Source organism: Trachemys scripta, chromosome 1, assembly GCF_013100865.1.
Source record: "Trachemys scripta elegans isolate TJP31775 chromosome 1, CAS_Tse_1.0, whole genome shotgun sequence".
NCBI classification, from domain to species: Eukaryota; Metazoa; Chordata; order Testudines; family Emydidae; genus Trachemys; species Trachemys scripta.
In genome coordinates this window covers 84,785,933-84,811,029 of record NC_048298.1, presented here as the reverse complement: position 1 = coordinate 84,811,029, position 25,097 = coordinate 84,785,933, and the positions used below count along the sequence as shown (strand labels likewise).

The 25,097-nt window shown below is 38.2% G+C and overlaps 1 protein-coding gene across 1 annotated transcript in view; it reads left to right on the top strand.

Moving 5' to 3' along the window:
- The window catches only part of NUP205 (nucleoporin 205), a 66,646-nt gene that overhangs the window by 35,850 nt on the left and 5,699 nt on the right, over positions 1-25,097 (top strand). The window contains exons 18-37 of the mRNA XM_034773820.1: positions 364-553; positions 1,598-1,718; positions 2,254-2,335; positions 2,795-2,959; positions 6,616-6,740; positions 8,039-8,153; positions 9,773-9,922; positions 10,492-10,566; positions 11,309-11,466; positions 13,041-13,121; positions 13,901-14,092; positions 16,059-16,329; positions 16,858-16,956; positions 18,694-18,842; positions 19,900-20,091; positions 20,382-20,503; positions 21,720-21,858; positions 22,082-22,208; positions 23,290-23,366; positions 24,890-25,018. Of these exons, the coding sequence (XP_034629711.1) occupies positions 364-553; positions 1,598-1,718; positions 2,254-2,335; positions 2,795-2,959; positions 6,616-6,740; positions 8,039-8,153; positions 9,773-9,922; positions 10,492-10,566; positions 11,309-11,466; positions 13,041-13,121; positions 13,901-14,092; positions 16,059-16,329; positions 16,858-16,956; positions 18,694-18,842; positions 19,900-20,091; positions 20,382-20,503; positions 21,720-21,858; positions 22,082-22,208; positions 23,290-23,366; positions 24,890-25,018 (2,759 nt within the window). The remainder of the gene's footprint in view (positions 1-363; positions 554-1,597; positions 1,719-2,253; positions 2,336-2,794; positions 2,960-6,615; positions 6,741-8,038; positions 8,154-9,772; positions 9,923-10,491; positions 10,567-11,308; positions 11,467-13,040; positions 13,122-13,900; positions 14,093-16,058; positions 16,330-16,857; positions 16,957-18,693; positions 18,843-19,899; positions 20,092-20,381; positions 20,504-21,719; positions 21,859-22,081; positions 22,209-23,289; positions 23,367-24,889; positions 25,019-25,097) is intronic.

Genomic DNA, 25,097 nt, shown 5'->3' with positions numbered 1-25,097 from the left:
ACCTTTAAGACTAACAGAAGTATTGGGAGCATAAGCTTTCGTGGGTAAGAACCTCACTTCTTCAGATGCGATTGCATCTGAAGAAGTGAGGTTCTTACCCACGAAAGCTTATGCTCCCAATACTTCTGTTAGTCTTAAAGGTGCCACAGGACCCTCTGTTGCTTTTTATATATCTTTTGTTTCTCAAATATATAAAGTTATGTTTTGAGGGAAGTTAATTGAAAAAAGTTCAGATCTCAAGGTACTTTTCTGACGGAGTATTTTGATGAGCTGTTCAAATATTACCTTTTTGTAGAGGCTCCAGGAATTGTGGCTTGCTGTGTAACTGTTGTATATGTTTGCTTTTTTGCCTATGTTCTGTAGGGAAGATGCATTTGGAGAAAGCAGTGCAATATTGCCTTGCACTTCTTAATCTGACCCTACAGAAGGAGAACCTCTTTATGGATCTCTTACGTGAGAGTCACCTATCCCTAATTGTCACACCTCTGGAACAGCTGCTGCAAGGAATCAACCCCCGCACTAAAAAGGCAGACAACGTGGTAAACATTGCCAGGTAGGCACAAATTACTTTGGGGAGCAGGCACTTTGGCTGTGTTGGAAAGTGGAGAGGCAATTCTTCAGTTGGAGCCACACAGCAGACCCTTCTGCTTGCTCAGAGCCTCGCTGAACAGTGAATTCTGCACAGCCCGAAGAGTCCACCTGCATACATCCGATTGCAAGAGTGGGCCTATGTTTGTATTTTCTCATTAGAAGAATTCCTCAGAACGGAAATTTCAAAGTTACACATCCTTTCTGCGAAATTCAGAACTTTTAAATTCATTGCTTACCTGTGTATAAGCTTCATTTCTCCAACCTGGACTTTTTCATGATAGCCGTAGATTGGGCCAGTAAAAGTTCCTTTGACCCAATCTGCTACCCTAGCCTTTTGCAGAACTGACCGTTAATTATTCCCATTAAAGGGACACTGTCAACTTGATTTTCAAACAGAGAGCAATGCAGTTTCAGGTACAACACTTGAGTCCCTCTGCCAATGTTTGTGGTTTACAATGACATTTTACTATAGGCAGGCCAATACAAACAACTGGAAAATGGACTACATAGGAGAAACAGTGAAATCATTACACACACAGCCCTGTAAAAACAAAGTGTGTAAATAGTTTTTTCTCTAATCCTTTAGTTGTTATAATATCAGATGTTACATATAACAATAGTAAGTGTACAGTTTTCAGATAGAAGTCTTTCAGACCATTGCTCTTTGTCCACTTATTTCCTGAGGGTGTGTCCCAATGCCTTCTTTCATTTATATTGACCCCTTTAAGTTGGATATAGGGTAGAGGAAACAACAGAAAAATTTCTGGGAGTGATCTCTGTCCTGGTTAGTCTTTATTACTGGCGGTGAGAGGGTTTAGCTGCTGTGTACCTCTGTAGACAAAAATTTAAATCTATAATTTAAAAAGTTTTCTATATATACTGAATTATTCAGATTTTATTTTAAATTTTTCAGTTTACAAATGTTCTTTTTTCCTCTGGGTAGTATTCTCTGGAGACTCTGGAGTGATCAACAATTTAATTGCATTATTCTTGAAATTTTTTAAAGGTATCTTTATCATGGCAACAGCAATCCTGAACTGGCTTTTGAAAGTGCCAAGATCCTCTGTTGCATTTCTTGTAACTCCAACATTCAGATAAAGCTAGTAGGAGATTTCACACATGATCAGGTAACCACCATTCTGTTTGAATTTGGGAAAGAAAGTAGTGATGGGAAAACAGTATTTTTACTACTTACTTAAAATAAACCTAGATTATATGTGGTAAGGCTACATAGTGCCTTGTCTCTACAAAAGAACAGATTATTTTTCCATAGCACCATAAAGATTGGCTACTTATTCATGGCATTACATTTTTAATTAAACAGTTACCACGATAAGAACAGGACAGTTTTGTATGACATACTAACCCTTTTCTTTGGTTAGACTGTCCTCCGTATGGGAGGTTAATGTAGCATATTTTTAAGACACTAGAGTTTAAAATATTATTTATCATGTGGCTTACCAGTTGACCTATGCTTAGAACAGTTAAGACCCCAATAATTAATGCTCACTAGTTTGATCACATTTTTGTCAGTGAAATTTACACCTGTGTGTGAAACTATAAAATTTCATTTTTTAAAATTATCTTGTACTTAAATCAGTGTTTTATCTTCAACAAACTTCTCTCTGTTTTTCATTCCCAACCTTCCATTTCTGAATCCAGAGTATAAGCCAGAAGCTGATGGCTGGGTTTGTGGAGTGTTTGGACAATGAAGATGCAGAGGAATTAATTAATCCAGAAGATGGTATGTGGCTGGTCACATTTTATTTACATGATTATCTTTTGTGTAGATTCAAATTGCTGAAAGCGAGCTAAGGAAATACATGCAAGTATAGCTTTCAAATTACTGAGCAAGTAAACCCTGAAACTGTTATGGTTTTGGCACTGCAATTGCACAGAGGGCCCCATGGTTGGATGAAGAGTATTCTTCATTTATTTTAAATTAAGAAGATACTGTAAGAACAACCTATTCAAAATCGAACCAGTTCTTAAGAGAGAAAAATTATAAATTGCTCTGGACAAACTGTGCAGGATTATATTCAATAGTTATTTGGAATTAATTCCTGGAAATTTCTAGAGTGATCTGAGTTTTACCCGTAGCTTTTTTTTATTTGGTTTGTATGTTGTGGCTAGGGAAGGCCATGCAGTAGTTACATTATCTTCGTTTCAGTTTTCATCTGACCTTTTTTCACTTTCTAATAAGATCTGGAATCTGAAAAGAAGCAGTCTCGGATCCACCATGAAACAAAAATCCACATCCTGAATCTTCTCATCACCTCTCTGGAGTGCAGTCCACCCAATCTGGCCCTGTACTTTTTGGGGTTTGAACTGAAGAAACCTGTCAGCACCACAAATCTGCAAGACCCAGGTACATGGATGAAAAGGGGATCTAGCGTTTATCTAGCTTTTGTCTCAACATTGATACAAATGTATTGGAAAGCTTAGCGGAAAAAGTCCTGATTCCTCGTTCATGACATCAAAGGAAATGGCCTTAACCTTAAAGAATTGGATTTTAAAAGTATATTGATACTCAAATATGAAGTGTAAGCTACCACAGGACACATTCTTTTACGCAGTAAGGAGAACCTGGAGATACACAGATGCTAATCTGGTTTGAACCAGTTATATCATGTAGAAGTTTGCCTTTCTTTTCTCAAGGTGATCTTTGGAAGAAGAAAGTGAATTTTAGTCTTGTAAGGTGTGTAAAGAAGGCCTGTAAAGTGTGTTTGTGCATGGGTGGATTTTCTTTTTTTTTTGTTTCTTAGAAACCTTTTAGAAGTGTCAAGAATGGCAAGTCTCTGGTGTTACTTGACTTTGCTGGAAAACTGGGTGCGGGTTTGTCTGAATTTGTTAGCTTTCTCAGCTCTTAGTTGAAAGGGTTGTGAGTAGGGCTGTCAATCGCAGTTAACTCGTATGATTAACTAAAAAAAAATCAATCGCAATTAATCGCACTGTTGAACAATAGAATGCCAATTGAAATTTATTAAATATTTTTGGATGTTTTCTACATTTTCAAATACATTGATTTCAATTACAGCCCAGAATACTAAGTGTACAGTGCTCACTATATTTTTTTATTACAAAAATTTGCACTGTAAAAAAACAAAAGAAATAGTATTTTTCAATTCACCTAATACAAGTACGGTAGTGCAATCTCTTTATCATGAAAGTTGAACTTACAAATGTAGAATTATGTACAAAAAAACTGCATTCAAAAATAAACCAATGTAAAATTTTGGAGCCTTCAAGTCCACTCAGTCCTACTTCAGCCAATCACTCAGACAAACAAGTTTGGTTATAATTTGTAGGAGATAATGCTGCCCACTTCTTGTTTACAATGTCACCTGAAAGTGAGAACAGGCGTTCGCATGGCACTTTTGTAGCCAGCGTTGCAAGGTATTTATGTGTCAGATATGCTAAACGTTCATATGCCCCTTCATTCTTCATACTTGTATTAGGTGAATTCAGAAATACTATTTTTTTTTTTTTACAGTGCAAATACTTGTAATCAAAAATAAATATAAAGTGAGCACTGTACACTTTGTGTTCTGTGTTGTAATTGAAATCAATGTATTTGAAAATGTAGAAAACATCCAAAAATATTTAAATAAATGGTATTCTTATTAGCAGTGTGATTTAATCACGATTAATTTTTTTAATCACACGATTAATCACGATTAATTTTTTTAATCGCTTGACAGCCCTAGTTGTGAGGTATATTTCTGAAACAGACTTTTTCTTCCACCTCTTTTATAGAATGTTTTAGATATATAGGTGTTAACTCCAAACATGTTTTTAGTTGTTTTCATTATCTGCAATAGGAGAATGCCTATCAAATTGAAAGTAAGATCTACACAATGGTAATTGAGCCTGTACTTTTGCATGGCACTGAATGCTGGGCACAGAGGAAGAAATAGGAGCAGATCTCGAATACAGTGAAAATGAAAATGTTAAGATAGATGATTAGAGTTAGAAGGAAGGACTATGTTCAGAACAAAGGCATTAGGGAAGTGTGGTGGTACTAATTATAGAAAAGCTGAGGGAATTCAGGTTTAGGTGATTAGGTGAAAAAAAAAAAGATCGGAAGAATATATAGGAAATAGAGTGTTACCCTCCACTTGTAAGTTTAAAAGAGATGTTGGAAGACCCAAAACTAGATAGATAGATGTACAAAAATATTTGATTAGCAGCAGAGTTTCCAAGGAACTGTTTTAAGACCGACTGGAATGGAGAAAGACTCGAAGAACCAACCCCAGATAGATGGGACAAAGCCTTGAAGAAGAAACAAATATTAATGTCTGTTTTAAATACTCTGAACAAAACCGAATACCCCTCCCAATCAGCTTACAATTGCTTGATATTGGATATAATCCCAGCAAATTCCCAGTTGTCCATAACCTTCCAGGAAGAGTGAGGTGGATGGAACCTGAATTTATAATGTGAAAAAATAATAATTAAAAAAAAAAAAAAATTCAGGCTGCCTTTATGCACCAAAAAGACATACAAAAGGAAACGAGTCCTTTTTTCCCCACTTACAGATCACTTTTACTTGCTGATAGTGGTTTGGCAGTTTCAAAATACAGTAGACTCTCATTAGTAGCAACATATTGGTGCCCTTTTGCTATGTTGCTCCTAAGCGGCTGTTGCTGTTAATGGGGAGCATTGACATAGTACGGAAAGTATTCCAAGCGAATTGTTGCTTGTATGTGGTGGCGGCTCTGCAAACAAGCGTCCACTATGTAATAGCTTAACAGTGGCCAGTATGTAAACTACTTGCTCTTATCCACAGGTAGCCTTACCAGGAAAGCTAGAGGCACTTAATATAGTAATCTTGAATGTCTCCATTCTGACCTAGCTGCAAAGTACTTTACATCATTATGACATTAAGTAGATCTTCAATTTATTATGACACTACACAAGTATTTATATGTTTGACTTTCTAAAACTCGTTTATCATTGAAACCAAATATGGAGATTTCAGTCCAGGTGAACATTATATTTTTGGTTTAATGATTTAAGTAAATTGTGTTGAATCTGACTCTAGGATGGAAAACAGTTTTTTCTGTGTGTTCTGATGAATGGAGATATTTAAAGAATGGTTTTCAAGAGAATACTTGAATATATTTCGGATCTTTAGGTTTGTTTTATTTCAGTTCTTCTGGTAGGAAGTGGTAGAAGCGCATATCTGTGTGCGGCAGTTAAACAAAACATTTCACATTGGGATTCTTATGATGCTTTGCTCTCATGGCTTACGTTGCCATGTGAAATCCTTGCAGGAATTAATTTCTTATCTCTCCATAGAGCGTTTATTATTATTTAGATATTATTCATCATTTTACAAGTTGGGTGATTATCATGCCATAGATTAACAAATATAATTATTGATGATTCCTGGCCATCCTACTCTTCAACCAGATTCTGAAACACTACAAGCATGGAACTTGTTCTGTTCAGCATTTGAAGGAGATAATGATTAAAAAAAGAATAAAAAGAAAGGGCTCCATTTTCACATTGAATCATTTTTTCTTGGTTAGTGTGCAAGTTTAACCATGTAAATTTCATGATATAATCAATGGAAGACAAGAGTATTAATCTCTCCTTTTAATGGAGTATTGACCAATAATTTCAAAGCTTAGTAGAGAGCAGGAATCCAAAATTGTTATGCAGTTTATCAAGAATATGAAAAAAAACTTATTGAATTCACTGTTGTTTTTAATAGAATTGAAGAAAAAGGGTCCTAAATAAACTGTGACAGATACGGGACTATTTGTTCTCTCTCTTTACTAATGCAAAAAAAAAGTGTGTCAAACACTTTCTTATGAATTTTAATAAGGTGCAATTCCCACCATACCGAAATCTCTGCCAGATTTTGTGAAGCTGATACGTGGAACACAGCTGTGTGTACAGTGCACGATCGGTGTGAGGGATCTGGTTTCTATAATGGTGTATATGTAAGCTCTGCATGTTAATGATATTTATGAAAGTCAACCAGTGCTAAACAAAAATAATTAATCTTCTTTTAAGGTGTCTTGGGTTGCCCACGAACTTGCCTTCATGCTATTTTGAATATACTGGAGAAAGGTACTGAAACGAGGACGGGCCCTACAGCAGTGCAAGAATCTCCCCATCTTGCAGAACTGTGTTATCAGGTATTGTATACAGAATATTTCCTGTTGGCAGAATCTGAAACAGGGTTTCCACTTCTTGGTTAGTAATGAGCACAGAGGTGGTTGTGATTGGATAGTTTTTTGTTCCATATGTTTATGGTACATTTTTTTACATACTAAAACTTTTACTCCTCTATCCTTCCCTTATGTAAAAATGGATTACTGCGTATTTACAATATAAAGAATCTGCAATCACGCCAAAGTTAGTAAATGGATACTCTTTATAAAGCAACCTTTGCTTTGTGTTTCTCCTACTAATGTGTGGCTTGTTAATTAAACAAGGAGTGTGTTGTTCTATTTTTGCACCATCCATTGTTTGCCTAGAGCAGTGGTTCTCAAACTAGGGCCGCCGCTTGTTCAGGGAAAGCCCCTGGTGGGCCAGGCCGGGCCGGTTTGTTTACCTGCCGCGTCCGCAGGTTCGGCCGATCGCGGCTCCCACTGGCCGTGGTTCGCCGCTCCAGGCCAATGGGGGCTGCAGGAAGGGCGGCTAGCACGTCCCACACCGCTTCCTGCAGCCCCCATTGGCCTGAAGCGGCGAACCGCGGCCACTGGGAGCTGCGATCGGCCGCACCTGCGGACGCGGCAGGTAAACAAACCGGCCCGGCCCGCCAGGGGCTTTCCCTGAACAGGTGGTGGCCCTAGTTTGAGAACCACTGGCCTAGAGAATAAAAAATATGAATAATCCGTACTTGTAAAGAACTCTCAAAATCTAGTGTGGAGTGTCTCCCCTTAACTTTGCAGCAATGACAAATAATTATATTCTAAATGGACATAATTTAATTAGGCATGTATGCATCATTGCTGAGCTAGGCGCCTTGCATATAAAATCAAATCAGATAAAAATATAAATAAGTCATCATGTCATGCTAAAAGCCTTTCGAAATAAAAATGACTTCAAATGGAATTCATTCAAATTGGTTCTAAAGTCAGGAAGGAAGACATGCCACAGAAGGAAAGTGACATGGAGTATATTTCCTTCCTATGGTGGATCCAAGGATTGAGAAAGCTCCATACCTTTCCAGCTAAGAGAACAGGATGGTGCCACAGCATGTATGAATAGAAGCTAATCATCTACCTATTCATCTAGTCCTTCAGTGGTGTGACAATCTGATATAAGTGATTTATTCAGCCTTGGAGTAGACCAATGGGATGTTTGTTTTAAACACAGACACGGTATTAGTTAAGTCATATATTTTTGTGTGTATCTTATTTTTCTTTTGAATTGGTGTCTTTTAAATTTGGAACAGAAATTAAAACCTTATTTTTGTTCCAATTATCAGGTGATCTATCAGTTGTGTGCGTGCTCAGATACATCAGGTCCAACTATGAGATATTTGAGGACCAGCCAGGATTTCTTATTCTCTCAGTTGCAGCATTTGCCATTTTCTATCAAAGGTAAAAAAAAAAAAAAAAAAAATATTTAGAAGAAAAATTCATGTTAATTTAAAATTGCTTATCCCTTTGATACTGGGAGGTGTCAAGGTTCTAGGTGAGTTCTTGATTGAATGGATTAAATCCAGTCTGTCAGCTAATTTGTTGATTTTAGCAAAGTAATCTCCTTGGATTTACTAGTCTGAAATCCAAACTGTAATTGTGAAAGCTGTTGTATACCATCATATCGAATTTGCAGACTGAGTAGGCATGGGTAAGAGGGGACATGGAAGAGAGAGACACATTTCAAGATACATTTTTTTTCTCAAAATACTTTATTATTGTGGTTTGCAATTCATCCCTGTTTAATCTGCGAATCCCACAAAAGTCTAGAGTATTTGTAAGTTTCACTTCCATTACAAATTTGTTAGATGCTACTGTGGAATTCTACATTTTGAAAAGTGGGGAAGGCTTTTGGATCCAGGTAGAGCCAGGGAAGTGAAAAATTGTATGCAAATAGTATGAAATGTTATGAAATGTCATATCCTTGTTATGAATAATTGCCTGAGATTATTTCTAATGCTGGCATTAATTTTTGAATAATTAATAGGTGCATTTTAATGTTTCTAAAGATATTTTTCAGTTGTAATAATGATAATAAGTTTAAAAATTAATTGGATGTAACAAAGGCTGGTCTAGGTGATGCAATGTATTAACTTACTATTTGTTAGTAAATGAGTATATAGTGCCATGACTTTGGATAATCCTTTACAGAGATTAAAAAACCGTGTCTACCTCTAAGATTTTACAATCCTAAATTAGATGAACATAGAACATGAAGATTTCTGGAGGCAACAGTTCAAGCCTGGTCAAGTTTGACTAATGGCAGTGTGTAGAGTAGAGGCATTACATGTGTAGCTGCATGCCAGAATGAAAGGTTCCAGCAGCGGGGAGGCTGTGGGGAAAGGCTCCGACAGCTTCTCTGTGCTAGAGCCTTTCCCTACTGTTTCCCCCTTGTCGGAGCCTATCCCTGCTTCCAGAGCCTTTCACGTTGTGACAGGGAAAGGCTCTGGCAATCCGGAGGCAGTGGGACACTACAGATGTGGGAGGCACTGCTTGGGCTTGTAGAGAGCCCATGTAGGGTATATATCTATGGGGTTCAGGCATGTAGGGTGCTCTGCTGTACTCCTCTACTCATTTAAGACATGCCTCACCATCTACACTGCTGTTTACACCCATGCTAACTGGGTGTCTAGTGTCTGCTCTACATGCTGCTGCAAGTGTAGACTTAGGCTGAGTACATTCTATCTCAGCTGAGTGCCTAGTTGATATTCATTCAGATCATAAAGGCACCATAATTGATCAGAATTGACCATCTTTGCTCAGAAAAGGCAGAGTACTGTGCAGTGTAGTTGGTACATACATGTGTGACCACTGCAACCTTTCCTGGCATTGGACAGTTCTGTCAGTCCTTAGCTTTCATGAGCAAGAAGTAAGGAAACAATTTAGCGAGGTTCAATTAAGTTGAAAATCACTTCTCTCACACGCATCATCCAAAAAACCCCCACCCAAACAAAAAAACAATTTTATTGTAATACGAAGCATTATTTTTACTCAGCTGTGTGATTCTTTCCCTTATCTAGAACATGAGATTTCAGCACTAAACCAGATGTCTTGGCTGATGAAAACAGCATCTATAGAACTGCGTGTGACATCACTGAACCGCCAGCGTTCCCACACACAGAGACTCTTGCATCTGCTGCTGGATGACATGCCTGTAAAACCTTACTTAGGTAAAATGGGGTATGTTTTGGGGGAGAATAGGGAAACCAAGATTTGAACTAGTGAGAAAGTCCTCTTTCCTTACTTAAATTACTCCTCTTTTTTACACACACACACAATCACACACACACACACACACACACACACACACACACACACACACACACACACACACACACACACACACTTTAGTTCTTGTTTAACATTTGAAAACCTTTCTGGTATTTAGTTTGGTATTGGCACTGCAGGAGTGAGGAATGTGGACTGCAATGTATGGAACACAGGATTATACTCTTTCTTCCTTTCATTCTTTTTTGTTTGCCTGTCGGTTTGTTTGAAATGTCTCTGTAAAATATTCTACAGACATTACCTCTCCAACCTGGATAGAATCATTAGCCACCAGTGATCAGACAATAACTGTTTTCACTTTCTACCATCCTGGTCTGGATTTGAACCAGTGACCTAAAAGTGAGACATTGACTGGTCGGCAGTCGTGTCATGTGCCCTTTCAGGCTTGGTCAAATCGTTTACATTTTTCTCTATCTTAGTTTTCTGATTTATTGTATTTCAATACTCTTAGCTGATGGTGAAGGAGGAATGGAAGATGAAAGTCGATCAATCAGTGCGTTTCTTCACGTTGACACCGCCTCCAAAGGTAAATGCTCTGGAGATTCATTATTTCTTAATAAGGATTTTCTACTGATGAACAGGAAAGGCTGCCTCTAGCAGATCAATTTCAGCATGAAAAATGGCAGACATAAGCAATAGCAACAACTACAGTAGGCAGAACACTATTATCTAGCATGAAATAATGGATTTTAGAAAGCAAAGTGAGTTTTATAATGAGGGAAAAATACTGGAATAGGAGAAGAGGTAAAAGAGTAATGCACGAGGGAGGGCAAAAGGCAGTCCGTAAGTGAACTGGCACAGTAACCATTTTGAGACTTACTGTGACACACCCCTAAATAGTATCATTAAGTTTCTGTGACTGAAAATATTTGTATTTGTGTTAGTTTTTTTGTTTTTGTTTTTTTTTAGAACTTAGGTGACTAAAGTTGAACTCCTAAATCCATGTCAGGCACTCAAAAGTTGCCTCAAGTTCTCTTCGCCTCTGAAAATCAGTCTGTTTTTTATTTAGGAGCTGAATTTTAGACACCTGAAAATTTTGGCCCATGTGCATATATAAAATGAGAAATAACATTGTAGAAATGAGTTAATCTAATCTAAATCATAAAAACCAAAAATCTATTCTGTTAACAGATTGATAGCCTTATCTGGTCAGAAAGCTGTTAATGTGAGGCATGTTAAAGTGAAGAATTGTACTTATAAATGTCAGTTAAGGTCCCAGTAGGTCCTTGGTATTTCTGAATAGCATAATAGTTCATTTTCTTTCACAGTACGCAGGAAGATCTTGAGTATTCTGGATTCCATTGACTTCAGCCAGGAGATCCCTGAACCTTTGCAACTGGATTTTTTTGACCGTGCTCAGATTGAACTGGTCATTGCTAACTGTGAGCACAAGAATGCACGTGGGCAAGTTATCTGCAACGTCAAGGTAAGCAGTGTTTGGAGAGTGCTGTCTCAAGCTAGGCAAGGTGTCTAAAATTTGATTTTGTAATTTTAAAAAATGGCTTTTGGGGTTTAGGTTCTGTTATTACTGGTCATTGTACGCACTGATAGTGCCCTGGCCCCCATGTTGGGATTTACCTTCCCAATGAGGTTCAGATAGTGGACACTTTGAACTAATAAAGATATTTTTAGTTTAAGACTGATCCAGCTCAGTAGCACGTTACAAGCATGCAACAATTGGCAATTAACGTATTGTCTATCCCCCCCCCCAACTACTCTGAGCTGTGATCAGTTACAGTAGGGCCAGGAGCAGAACCACCACCTCTACCAAGTGCTCCAGAGTCTTGATTACCTATGGACCTTCTGAGCAACTTCACCTGCTATTGTTGTTCCCCTTTTATTGTAGAGTAGAAAGTTCTGAAGATGTTTCATCGTGTGAGCTACTTAAACTTAAACCTGATTTTCTTTTTAATGTCCATATATTGTATAAGAGCTATTGGTACTCCATCTGTGTTCTACTGATGATGGATGCTCTCAGGAGAGTTTTTGTGCTCTGCAATGTTTTTCCATTTTAAACTCTCTCTCCCCCCAAATTTTATTAATAATGTGACTTAAATTGTCACTTATTTATATACATATGTAATGGAGTAGCATGCAAAGGCTGCAGTCAGGATCATGGTTCATTGTGCAGGGTGCTGTATGAACATATAGGAAGACCCAATCCCTGCCTTAAAGACTTTAAAGTCTGTAAGTCAAAGAGCAGATAAAGGGTTGGGGAAAGGATACAACATATAAGCAGTTATCTGGGTGATGGTAAGAACTTGGCCATGTTGATACGAAGTTGTTCCATGTCTTTTTAAAATATAATTGTTTTAAAAATCTTTAGACTTTTTTTGGAGTGGGGAGCAGTTGAAATTGAAGTGGGAAGAGGAAGGGATTGTGGGACTAAGACGGGGTGGATAAAGGAAGAGGAAAACTGTTTGGGAAAAGCAAAGCGGGAAGTGATGAGAGGAGGGTGTGAAGCAGAGTGAATTGGGCAGTTGAAGGGCTGCAGTAATAGGAGAGGGGTGAGATAAGCGGGGAACATGCAAAATCAAGGAAACTAAGGCCATGTCTACACTTACTGGGAATTGCTGCTGCTGCGATCGATGCAGTGGGGGGTTGATTTAGTAGCGGGTCTAGTGAAGACCTGCTAAATCGACCGCAGAGCGCTCTCCTGTCAACTCCGGTACTCCACGGAACGAGAGGAGTAAGGTAAATCAATGGGAGAGCATCTCCTGTCGACGCAGCGTGGTATAGACACTAAGCTCCGTTGACTCCAACTATGTTATTCTCATAGCTGGAGTAACATAACTTAGGTCGACTTACCCTGGTAGTGTAGACAAGGCCTAAGTGTGCAGTTGTCTCCTAGGCTGAATCCACTATGCTTATGTGTTGCAAACATTTCCAGACAGCAGGGAAGTTCACAATCTAGACACGGCAGTATTTAGGCATACTGGTACCCCCTTTCATTCTATTAGTTTGATTTTTATTTTTTTTCCCCTGCTCTTTCAATTCCAGTATCTTCATAGAGTTCTGGTTGCAGAAGTTAATGCCCTTCCAGGAATGGCAGCCATAGGACAGAGACCTTTACTTATGGAGGTAAGCCTAGTCAAAATAACCTAAGGCAAGGGTTGACAACCTTTCAGAAGTGGTGTGCCGAGTCTTCATTTATTCACTCTAATTTAAGGTTTCATGTGCCAGTAATACATTTTAATGTTTTTAGAAGGTCTCTTTCTACAAGTCTATAATATATAACTAAACTATTGCTGTATGTAAAGTAAATAAGGTTTTTTAAATGTTTAAGAAGCTTCATTTAAAATTAAATTAAAATGCATAGCCCCCTGGACCGGTGGCCAGGACACGGGCAGTGTGAGTGCCACTGAAAATCAGCTCGTGTGCCGCCTTTGGTACACGTGCCATAGGTTGCCTACTCTTGACCTAGGGCATGTCTAGATAGAGAGTTAGTATGCGGCAAACCGGGGTGTAAATCTACAGCACACTAGATTGCTGTGCACTAATTGTGTGGAACCTGCCTCTATGCACTAAAAGTTCCCTTGTGTGCTTTGACTTACTGATGTTTGAAATGAGAGATGGTCAAAGCACATTAGGGAACTTTTAATGCCTGGTAGGAGGGTCCAGACGGCCAGTTAGTGTACGACACTCTAGAGCACTGTAGATTTACACCTTGCTTAGAAAAGTCCCTAGTCCCATTGAATTGAATGAACAATTCCATTGCTTTTTCTGATAAACTAAAGATATTTAAGTAGTTTATTTTTTTCAAAGACTATGACCAAAAAATAAGACACGCCACCTGCAGTCTGTCATCATTTTCTTGTGCTATATAATCTAACTAAAATTTCCTTTTCTTGGGAGTCCAGGAGATCAACACAATTCTGCAGTATGTGGTAGAGCGGAACAAGCTGCTGCAGTGTCTCCATGCAAAGCGGCATGCACTGGAATCCTGGAGACAGCTGGTGGAAATTATACTGACTGCCTGCCCTCAAGACCTCATACAGGCTGAAGACAGACAGCTGATTATCCGGGACCTCTTACACGATGTGCATGACAAGGTAATGGTCTTTTGGAAACCAACCATCTTTTTGAACTGTGATGGTACTTGATTTTGCATTAAAGGTAAAATTTCATCTTTTTACTATTTTACAAAACACCTACTGGGCTATGTTCGTATTCCTGTTTTCCTCCATTACTATCATTATGCTAGCAAAAATTGCATGTGCTATAGAGAGAGGGAATGCTTTGTATCATTCATTAACAACTATGTTGACGATAGAACAACTTGTTGACAAACACCAAAGAGGTTCCAGTCTGATTATGAAAGCTAGAAAGACAGTGACTGTTAGGAATGTGATAAAAGGAAAAATAATGTTTTGGGAAGGGAGAATCCTCAGGGACATAGTGGACCCCCAGCAGGGAAAAATAAACACCTCAGATGTTAATTCAGTCCATTTGGATGATTAGCTGCATATTCCATTTTTGGTTTCTTGGGGAGAAAAAAAATGTCACATGCAAATGCAAAAATTTGATTTTACAGTAGGGAGTGACTTTTAAAAACGTGGATTGTTTTGTAACTAAAATCTTTTGGGATGTTTTACCACTGAATTGTTTCAGTAATTTGTGACTAGCTGGACAACTAGCCATTACCATTACTGTCTATCCAGGACAGTGTTTGATGAGGAATATTGTGGTTGACAGAGCATTGAAGTATTAGAACTTTATTTTTGGTTTTCTTGCAGAGACCTAATTTCTGACATGTCATACACAATCATTTTATTAGGTGTCCTATTTATGGAGAAATTTATAGCAGAATTTTAGAAAAAAATATTATTCTAATTTTTGTCCAGGTAAAAATACAAATTGTCTGATTTTATTACATTTATTCATCTGTGTTAGTTTGGTAGGAATTATTTTAAAGAAAAATTGTATGTCTTTTTTTTTTTTTTTTTTTAAATTCCCAATATGTTTGTTACAGTAAAGGAAACATAAGTGAGGCCTCCCATGGCCAAAGCACACTGAATTTCCACAGTTTTTGGAGATCAACAGCTAAACTATCTGCTTCTTTGAAATGTACATATTATTGGTCTTGTGAAGAGCAATTTTTTTTTTTAAACTAACACTTTTATTAACTTTGGCAAACGAATAATTTTTACCAGTTTGTAAAGACAAAGAAATAATTGTGCCAAATCATTTTATAGGTATACAAAGGCAAGTTAGGAAAAGAACTTTGGTTGCAAAGGGTATTTATATAAACAGGTAACTGAGAAGGTAATTTTACCATTTAAATAGTCAGATGAAACAAGACTAATGACGTACACCTCTACCCCGATATAATGCGACCCGACATAACATGAATTCGGATAGAACGTGGTAAAAGCAGTGCTCTGTGGGGGCTGCGTACTCTGGTGGATCAAAGCAAGTACAATATAACCTATAACACAGTAAGATTTTTTGGCTCTCGAGGACAGCGTTATATGGAGGTAGAGCTGTACTGACTTTGTCCCCTTCCTGAAGAATTCTTATGGCTGCTCTCAGATTGGTGCCAAGTTTTTCTAAATCGTGTCTTGTTTAACTTTTTTTCCTTTTTCTAATATGAATTTTTTTTAAATATTGAAATGTAACATGGCTGAGTTGTTCTTTCTCTAACTTGTTTGTTTATATGTGAACTATTTAAAATCAGGTTTTAATACATCCACTACACTCTTCTCCTTCTGTTTCCCTGCCCAAATACAAATGTCATTATGTTTGCAGTTTGGGGAAGTGAGAACCAAAAGGCTAATAGTCTAGTCCAAAATATTATATTACACTATTTCTGAAAAGAGACACTGTGTTCAGATATTGATTTATTTTGTATAGAAAATATTCTATTTCTAATTTCATGAAATAACAATGTCAAATAATGTAACATTAAGATGTGTTCCTTTTGCTTGCAGAAATTATGTAGATGTGGGCAGCTGAATAAGTGGTCTGTTACCTCCTGAAATCATACATTTGCTCTTTTCTTCCCCCCGTCCTCTTAAGATCCTGGATGATGATGCAGCTCAGGAGTTAATGCCAGTGGTGGCAGGGGCTGTGTTTACCCTTACTGCCCACCTGAGCCAGTCTGTGCGCACTGAGCAAAAGCGGCCACTTGCAGTCCCTGTACCTGGACACTCCCAGTATTTCTTGATGCTGGATGGTTCTTTCACCTCATCACCTGGTTCAGAGGGCATATCTGTGGGTTTTGCTTCCATTGGTGACTCTTCCCTCCATATCATCTTAAAAAAACTACTGGATTTCATTTTGAAAACAGGTATGCAGTTAAAAGCATAAAACAATTGCACTGTCTGTGAATGGATTCTAACATGCCGAGACTGCATAAATGCACTGTGAACCCCCCTTAAATCACTGGATTGAACTTCTTTATGACATTAATACAGGTGCACCTTTCAGAGTTACCTTTATAGACATCCCGTAAGTTATGTTTCTCTGAGGAGACAGTTACTTAGCATGCTATCCTGAAAATCAGAACTGTTTTGATGGAGGGCTATGTGGTGTGATTGATATATATATATATATATATAAAAAGGGGATTGAATATTGAAGTGGTTATAGCTTATCAGACAAGACCTTGCTTTGCCAAACTCATTCTCATAACCCTGGATCGGTACACCAAAGACAAAGCTCTCGTATAAGAAAACATAATTTTTCATTTGTTTTGCTACTGCCAGCATTAGCATTGTGAAGATAAATTAAGTGGGAGGCACAGATGGTATTAATAGAATAATGATTTGACTTGTATCAATTTGTTCCATTACAAATAACTGTTTCCTATGGCCAGGTGGTGGATTCCAACGAGTGAGAACACACCTGTATGGATCACTGCTTTATTACTTACAGATTGCCCAAAGACCAGATGAACCAGACACCTTAGAAGCAGGTAGGATACAATTGTGTTTTGAGAAAAAGAAGACCAGTTGGGTAACAAACTCAGTGCTGTTTGTTATCTCACTGTGTCAGAATTAAGTCAGGTCAGAGAATTGTCAACGGCCATTTCTAAGTGTTAATTCAAAATGTATTATGTGCCATGAGCGTAGGATTTCCTGATATCAAGGACTAAAATGTGTGATCTGTTATTCAGTGTCCATTTAATAAGTAGGAACCATAATTACAAATCTGTTAAAGGGCTCAGGGCCAGTTGGAAATTATTAAATCTGTTAAAATTGTTGGAAGCTGTTGGAAAACATTCTTTGCACTCCTGCTTATGCACTCTCTAAGTTTCATTTGGAACTACAGGAACCTCTTAAAGCTTTTTTGCACTGCTACCATTCGTCTAGCGGAAGATGTCTTGAAAGGAACTCGTTTTCAAAGCTAGTCAAGACTGCTCCTTAAGCAACCAGCAGGGCTACTGTTGCCAGCCACACTCTTTCTGTTTAAGAGCTGAATTCTTTGCCTCGTCAGTATTCCTAGCCACTGCTGAATCTCAGAGCAAGGGATCAGGATCAGAAATCAAACTTGGGTCTCATGCGTGGTCATTCAGACTACCACCACTATGATTTTATTAGTGCTGGGAATTGCAGTGATTGAAAGTGTCAGTAAAATTGTTACAATTCCTTTACAATTTATTCGTTGCTTTGGAAATAACTCTTTTCCACTGGATTCATCTTGTTTGCTTCCCTTAGGATTGATTGCTTTGATCTCAGTGGAAGTTTGTTAGGTTCAATTGAAAGAGTTTGCATATATACAGGGGTGCTGGAACAATTTTTGTAGTGGGGATGCTGTGAGCCATTGAACAAAACTGTAAATCCTGTATATAATGCAGGGGTGGCCAACCTGAGCCTGAGAAGGAGCCAGAATTTACCAATGTACATTGCCAAAGAGCCACAGTAATACTTCAGCAGCCCCCCATCCACGCCCCAGCGCCTCCTGCCAGCCCCCAACAATCAGCGCCTACTCCCCCTGCTCACCGCAATCAGCTGTTTCACGTGCGCGGGAGGCTATGAGGGGGAGAGGGGATGGAACAAGGGCATGCAAGGCTCTGGGAAAGGGGCAGGAGCCTTGGGGGAAGGGGTGGAGTGGGGGCAGGGCTTGGGGCAGAGCAGGGGGTTGAGCAGTGATCACCACCCAGCACATTGGAAAGTTAGCATCTATAGCTCCAGCCCTGGAATCAGTGCCTAGGTAAGGAGCTGCATATTAACCTCTGAAGAGCTGCATGCAGCTCCAGAGCCACAGGTTGGCCACCCCTGATATAATAGAAACCACTTCAAGCCAGGGGGGGTGCAGCAGCAGCAGCACCCCCCCATATCTCTAGTTCCAGCACCTATGCATGTTATATATATTTTATCCTACAGTAAATTTTCCTGACCAGACCATCTGAGGGGAGGGGATATATACGTACATGTATACACACGCACCCCACTTGGATGTTCTGGCCAGCGTAACTGATTTTTGGACCAAACATATTTGTACCGGAACCTTTTCACTTCAACATAACCTCTCTTTCCTCCTCCTCCCCCTCTCTTCCCCCCCCACCCCCCCAACACGCTTACTGAGATTATATATAGATTGTGGATTGTGACTACTTTAATGCCCTGAAAGAAGTGGTGGCTGTTTTGCTGCATCAAACCACTTCATCCTTCTGCATCTCCTTTAATTCTATTTTTCTCACTTTTTATAGCCAAGAAAACAATGTGGGAACGTCTGACAGCTCCAGAAGATGCGTTCAGTAAACTGCAGCGAGAAAACATGGCAATTATTGAAAGCTACGGGGCTGCCCTCATGGAGGTCGTCTGCAGAGATGCCTGTGATGGTCATGAGATAGGCCGGGTAAATGAATCTATTCCCTTGTAGCCTAAAGTTGTTGCTGTTGTTTTAAAAGGGATGCTTTTCAACTATTTCGGTAAACATTTGATAATTTTTTTATTCTAATTTGGTGAGTATTACAAATATCTACTGAAATAAAAAAAAACACTTGACAATTTAGATGTATATATTTTTAAAACCATTATTTTGGTATGTTCCGTTGAAAAGTAATGTGTGAACTCACCCTGCTAGCTGTGCAGAAGCAGGGCCATTGTTAATGCTGTTGCAGAGGTAGTATGGTCTAGAGGACAAAGCATAGGACTGGAAGCTAGAACTTGCTGAATCCAATGTCTGGATCTGATATTGACCTGCTGTTTGATCTTGGGCAAACTCTTGATTTCCTTGTGACCCTTTCCTTACTTGTAAAATGTGAATAAAATCCTCACAGCGACATCATTGTTTTCAAACCTGTGTTTAAAGATAGTTTCAGGTATTTCACTGTCCTAACTTTTGTGATTTATACCATCATATTTTCAATTTTTTAAAACATTTCTCTTTCTCCTCTTGCTGTATGAAAGATCCTCTCATCCAGGGGAAGGAGTGAAATTGATGAGACAGGTAGTTTTGTCAGATGCGTCAGTAAACAAACTGAAGAGAGAGAAAATGTTTTCACTTACTTTTCAGATATAGTGAGGTTACATGCTACTTGTAACAAGAGAAGACTCTTAATTTTTTTTTTATTTATTTTTTATTTTCAAGTAGATAAGTGTCCCTGCACTGTTTGGAAGCATTTTGAAGATATTCTAAGTATTAGTTTTGCTAGATATAGCAATAAACAACAAAAGGAGTCAATAAACCCCCCACAAACTAGATGGTGCAATAACATCCAAATAAAAGAACATGCTAGTGTATGGAGGGGAAAAAAAATTCAGTTTTGTTAAGAGGTTTCTACAAACAATGGACCAAAATAAGGTCTGAATTTCAATGTATAAACATGTTACCTGTCTCTAGGCATGTATTAGAAAGCTCAGCATTCTGGCTAATTGATTTAATTATTTTTTTGTTTGTTTATTATTTTTAGATGCTAGCACTGGCTTTACTTGATCGCATTGTCTCAGTAGACAAGCAGCAGCAATGGCTCTTGTATCTCTCCAACAGTGGCTACCTGAAGGTGCTTGTGGATAGCCTAGCAGATGATGACTTTACTCTTCAGAGCTTACTCACACCTCAGCCTCCTTTACTTAAAGCTCTTTACACCTATGAATCCAAAATGGTAAGAGTTCACCTGGGACTGTTTTCTTCACAAACTAAAGTTACTTTCTTGAGCTTCACATTCTTGATAAGTGCGCATGTCCAGTTAACAGATTACACGTTTTAAAAACCATATGGGCCTTTCTGTTTCTTCAATATATGGTTTTTCAACAACAGCAAACGTTGTTCTGCATATAGTAGATATGTTTTGGGATAGTGTTGAAAGCAAGGAGGGTGAGAACATGAATATAAATGGAGTCTCACTGTAAGTTTGCATGACTCTTTTTTTCCCTGTTTTCTTCTATACTCTAGGCATTCTTGACCAGAGTGGCTAAAATCCAACAGGGGGCATTAGAGTTGCTGAGGTCTGGAGTGATTGTGAGGCTTGCACAGTGTCAGGTATATGACATGCGACCAGAGACAGATCGTCAGGGGTAGGTGTCCATAGAGTTGGTTCTTTTAACTGAATGCTATAAAACCCATTCTTGGAGGAGGCAAAAATCACTGATTTCTGTAGTCTTTCATCCTTGTGTCAAAAATGTTTGCTCTGTTTAACTTTTCAGTAGCTAAATTCAAGCTGTCTTGTTGGCATAGAAAATACTGGTTTACCAGGCATAAAAGGGTAAATTATGGTACTTTCCAGTTGGCTCCAGGATATAAAGCCCTCTAGCTTATCTGATGCTGTGGAAAGTAGTCCATAATTTTTTAAACATAAATTAGGTTCTTCTAGTTTAGAGCTGAAGTTGCTGAAATCTACAGCAGCGAAAATTAGTGTTGTTTAAACCATTTTTCTATATATTGTAGACTTAATTTTTGAGGGATTGGAGGTGGTTTGAAGGGTATTTTTAGAGCCCATATTTGATGCATTCTGTCCTTCCTTCCTTCCTTCCTGTAATAACACACGGAACATATAATATTAAAGTAACATTTAATTTCCAAGTTGTTTCATGATATTTGTAATTATATGTGGCACAGCAACTCCATGGAGTTGTACAGTATTGTTAAATTGGTTAGTTAGAGTAACCTAGACACTGCCTAACTTTCCTAGCAGGAAGCTAATGTGTCTAATTATTTTTAAGGTGCTAGCAACCAGGAGCAGGAGCTCAGATGGCCAGTGTCTTTTGGGGGTGGGGACACAATGTGCAACTTTTGGTTGTGAGGTGGCTGGGGGAAGAAAAGGAATAACTTGTGTGTTTAGGAAAAAATCATCTTGACTAATTTCCAACCCTAATACTCACTTTAGATTTCCAAGCAATCTTTGCAACAAGAGCTAAAATTTTTTTTTAAAAAGGGGGTGGGTGGGCTTCAATAAGCACTGAGGTCTAAATATATCAGCTGGAGTTTACAAGCCCTGTTGGAACCTGAAAGGAGTGTTTTAGAAGCCATTTGTTTTCAATGAGGACAAAGAAACCTTGTCTTCTAACTAGAGAATGGATGGGAAACTTCAGATCTAAAGCAGCTTTCTGAGGAAGTTAAAAAGGGATCTGTGTGAAATTGGCCTCATACTGGAGCCTTATAACTGCCTTAAATAAGGAGCTATTATTGACTATTGTGATGTTTCCATGTTCTTTAGGGTACTTGTAAACTGTCTGTTTTTGTAGCCTCCAGTTTCCTTCAACTATTGATACTTTTCATCTTAAACCTCTTCAGAATGTTTGGAATGAGAGATCCCCCTGTCTTCATTCCTGCTCCTGTGGAGCGCTATCGCCAGATTCTTCTCCCAGCCCTCCAGCTGTGCCAGGTGATCCTCACATCCAGCATGGCACAACATCTGCAGGCAGCTGGACAGGTAAACTAAGAATTATCTTCCGGTGTCCAACATTGGCTGATGATACTGTTTGTTGCCAGATTATGTGTAATATTTGTTCTGTCAGTAACATTTTCTTTATAATGTCTTCACCCATATGAGAAATTGCACTAAAGTTCTTATAGTAATAATTCTGATTTTATTTATTAATTACTATTCAATTTTTTCATCACTCATGTTTTCCTTCCTCCTTTCTGTGGTTCAGGTTTTGCAGTTTCTAATATCCCATTCAGATACTATCCAGACGATCCTTCGGTGTCAAGATATCAGTGCAGGATCACTTCAGGAACTAGCCTTTCTGACTGGAATAATCAGCAAAGCAGCTCTGCCTGGTAAGGTTATATCTTAGATTGCAAAAAATCCAATTTTGTTACACTTGTCTGACTTGGTCACATAAGCTTGATTCTTTTTGATATACTGTCAAAGGAATAAAATGCACCATGGAAAATCTGTTAAAAATTGTATCTTATTAGAATGTATAGCTTTGGAAAGAGACATGGGAAATAATAAATAATTGTTATTGAGGCAAAGAATGGTAGGTTGGCAGTGGATGTGGAATCCACAATATGTTGATATAGGCTCGACTTGCCTGCTGCATTTGCATAATAATACCTAATACTTATACAGTGTTTTCAGTCTTCTAATATTAGTCTACTACAATTCATCTTCACAGTGCAACTCTGAGGTAGATACAAGGGGATTGTTCAGCCAGCCACTTTACAACTGAGAAAACTGAGGCACAGTAAATTATTTGCCTAAAATAATCTAGTTTATTTCCTGATTGGTAATATTTAATGTTTCGTACATTTTTATATATAAAAAGTTTTTTGGGGGAGATACTGTAGGTTAGTGCACTAATCTCCTCTCTCTGGGGATCTACCTTCATGAAAGTATCTATTCACTATTGTGCTGGGTTTGGTGATCTGCTCTAGACCCTTGTGGACATAGTTGGGCTCCTCCCAAATTCACCATACTATGTTTTGTCATGACTGGCAGTGTTTCCTCACAAGGGGCCTATGACTAGAATAACAATGGCCATACAGTGCTGTAGGTCGTGACTGAAGTTTATTGGTTTAGCTATGTGGAAAAACTTGCACAACATTGCCAGTTCTGTGCCACGGCTTCATTTTTTTTCATAAGTGCTGAAATTCACCCCAAAACTTTATTTAAAAAAATGCATATAGTATTACTCAATAAATAATGTAATTCCATAATCCTATGTCTCCTAGTAGCTACAGCTAGATCAGAACACATTCTTCACAAAAATGTTTGTGCAAAAGTTTTTTGTCAAAATTTCATTTTGATGGAAATTTTCTGACCAGCTCTATTAGTTAAATATAAAATACTAAACCATAAGTTGTTTTTAATCCCCCCCCCCCCTGGTATTGTATCCTCTCATGTCTGTTTTGTTAGGTGTGTTAGGTGAATTCGACATTGATCTTAATGAAGGGACGCAAATGGAGCTACAAGGACATATAGGACGATTTCAGGTAACTGAGTTTTATCTTTTAGTCCCATGTCTGTTTGGAATTTCATATTGAAATGAGAATTGCATCCTAATTTTGTACCAGTTCTCATAGAACATGCAACTGTTTCTCTCTAACTAAGAATTGAAAATCTTATCTTATTTCCCCCCCCCCCCCCAAAAAAAAAAAAAAAAAAGAAAAGAATTGAAGTCTTTGGCAAAAGGAAAATTTGGTTAGAGACTTTCATTTTACAGTCGAGCTAGCAGAGATCTGTAGGATTCATCTACTAGATGTGAAGAAGGGGGAGGAATTTTGAGGCCAACACCAAAATGAAGTAATTTAGAAGTATTCCACTACCACTCTCTTATCATAGGGACATCCTCAGCTCCACTTGTTGATGTATCTGACACACCCCAAAGTCTTATTTCTTTCTTTGTCCCTTTTAAGGAGAAACCAGATATACGGTGCAGAGCAGTACCGGAGAGTAAGATAATGTGTTCTCTTGAACCCCTGATTATTGCTACTCCATAGATGAGCCAAAAGTGGGCTTGCAAGCAGTAAGTAGCTGCTGTAGTACTGATGGGACTGAATGCTCAACTTCTGCATCCCTCAGCATGAGTCCCCCTGGAAAACCAAAGGAAGGATTCCTGTTTTGTGCAATTTAATTTCTTTATTAATTTGAAAATTGGGTGGCCTGAATAATATGCTTATGTATTCTAGCCCATATACCATTGTGGTCATCAAGTAAAAAAAGATGATTTGATTTAATTTTCTCTCTACACCTCCCTCCCCCCAAAAGTATTTAGCAATAAGTATTTCTAAGGAGTATTTTAATAATTGCCATGTGGAACTGGTTCAGTGTTTGAGGTATATTTGGTGAGCATAATAGCCCTACTTAAACTAAGAACACAACCATCCTGGTAGGTAGTTATTACTGCCGTCCTGTCAGACCATGCAGTATACAATGTTTTTGACTTGGAAATGGTTTGTTTACTTCAAATTTACACAGTTTAGTATCTTCTTCTCTAATCTTAGTTTTAGAATTTTAAAATGATTGGTGCTAATCACAATCCAGTGTGGTAACATTGGGCCTTTTTCAGGAAACTGAAAACATGAGAAGGGTTTGAAGACATTTCTCTCCAATGTGTTTTCAGATGACATACTGGATATAGTCTAACAAAATTGGACATTTTTGAACTGTGGTAATTTCTCAAAATTTAAGATTGGGTCCCATTGGGGTCCTTTAAAAGTACCATTTGCTTTCAAATTGATTTAAGGACAGACAAAAAGTAAATTTTATATTCTTTGATTTAAACATTTTAAGGTAAATATGAATTTAAATTTAGCTTACAAAATTACTCCTGTGATGTGAAATGCTTAATTTGTATTACTGCTTCTTGTGTGATAGAATAGATAGTAAAGAGTTAATGAGAGCTGTAAGATGATTATTATTAATGCAAATGTATCATTTTTATTGCTTGTAAATATCAAAGGAATTTTTTAACTCTTTGGCTAAGACACTAACCTAAGTTTGCTTCCTGTCGCAGCGCCAGTGCTTAGGACTTCTAAGTCGGTTTGGAGGTTCAGACAGACTGCATCAGTTTAAACTGCAAGATGATAATGCTGAGGGAGACAGAGTGAGCAAGAGGGATGAGATTGAGTTGGCCATGCAACAGGTGAGGAAATTGGGGAACAAAGTTACATCTTCACAGCACTGCTAAAATCATCAATTGAGAATTGTAAGATACCTGGCAT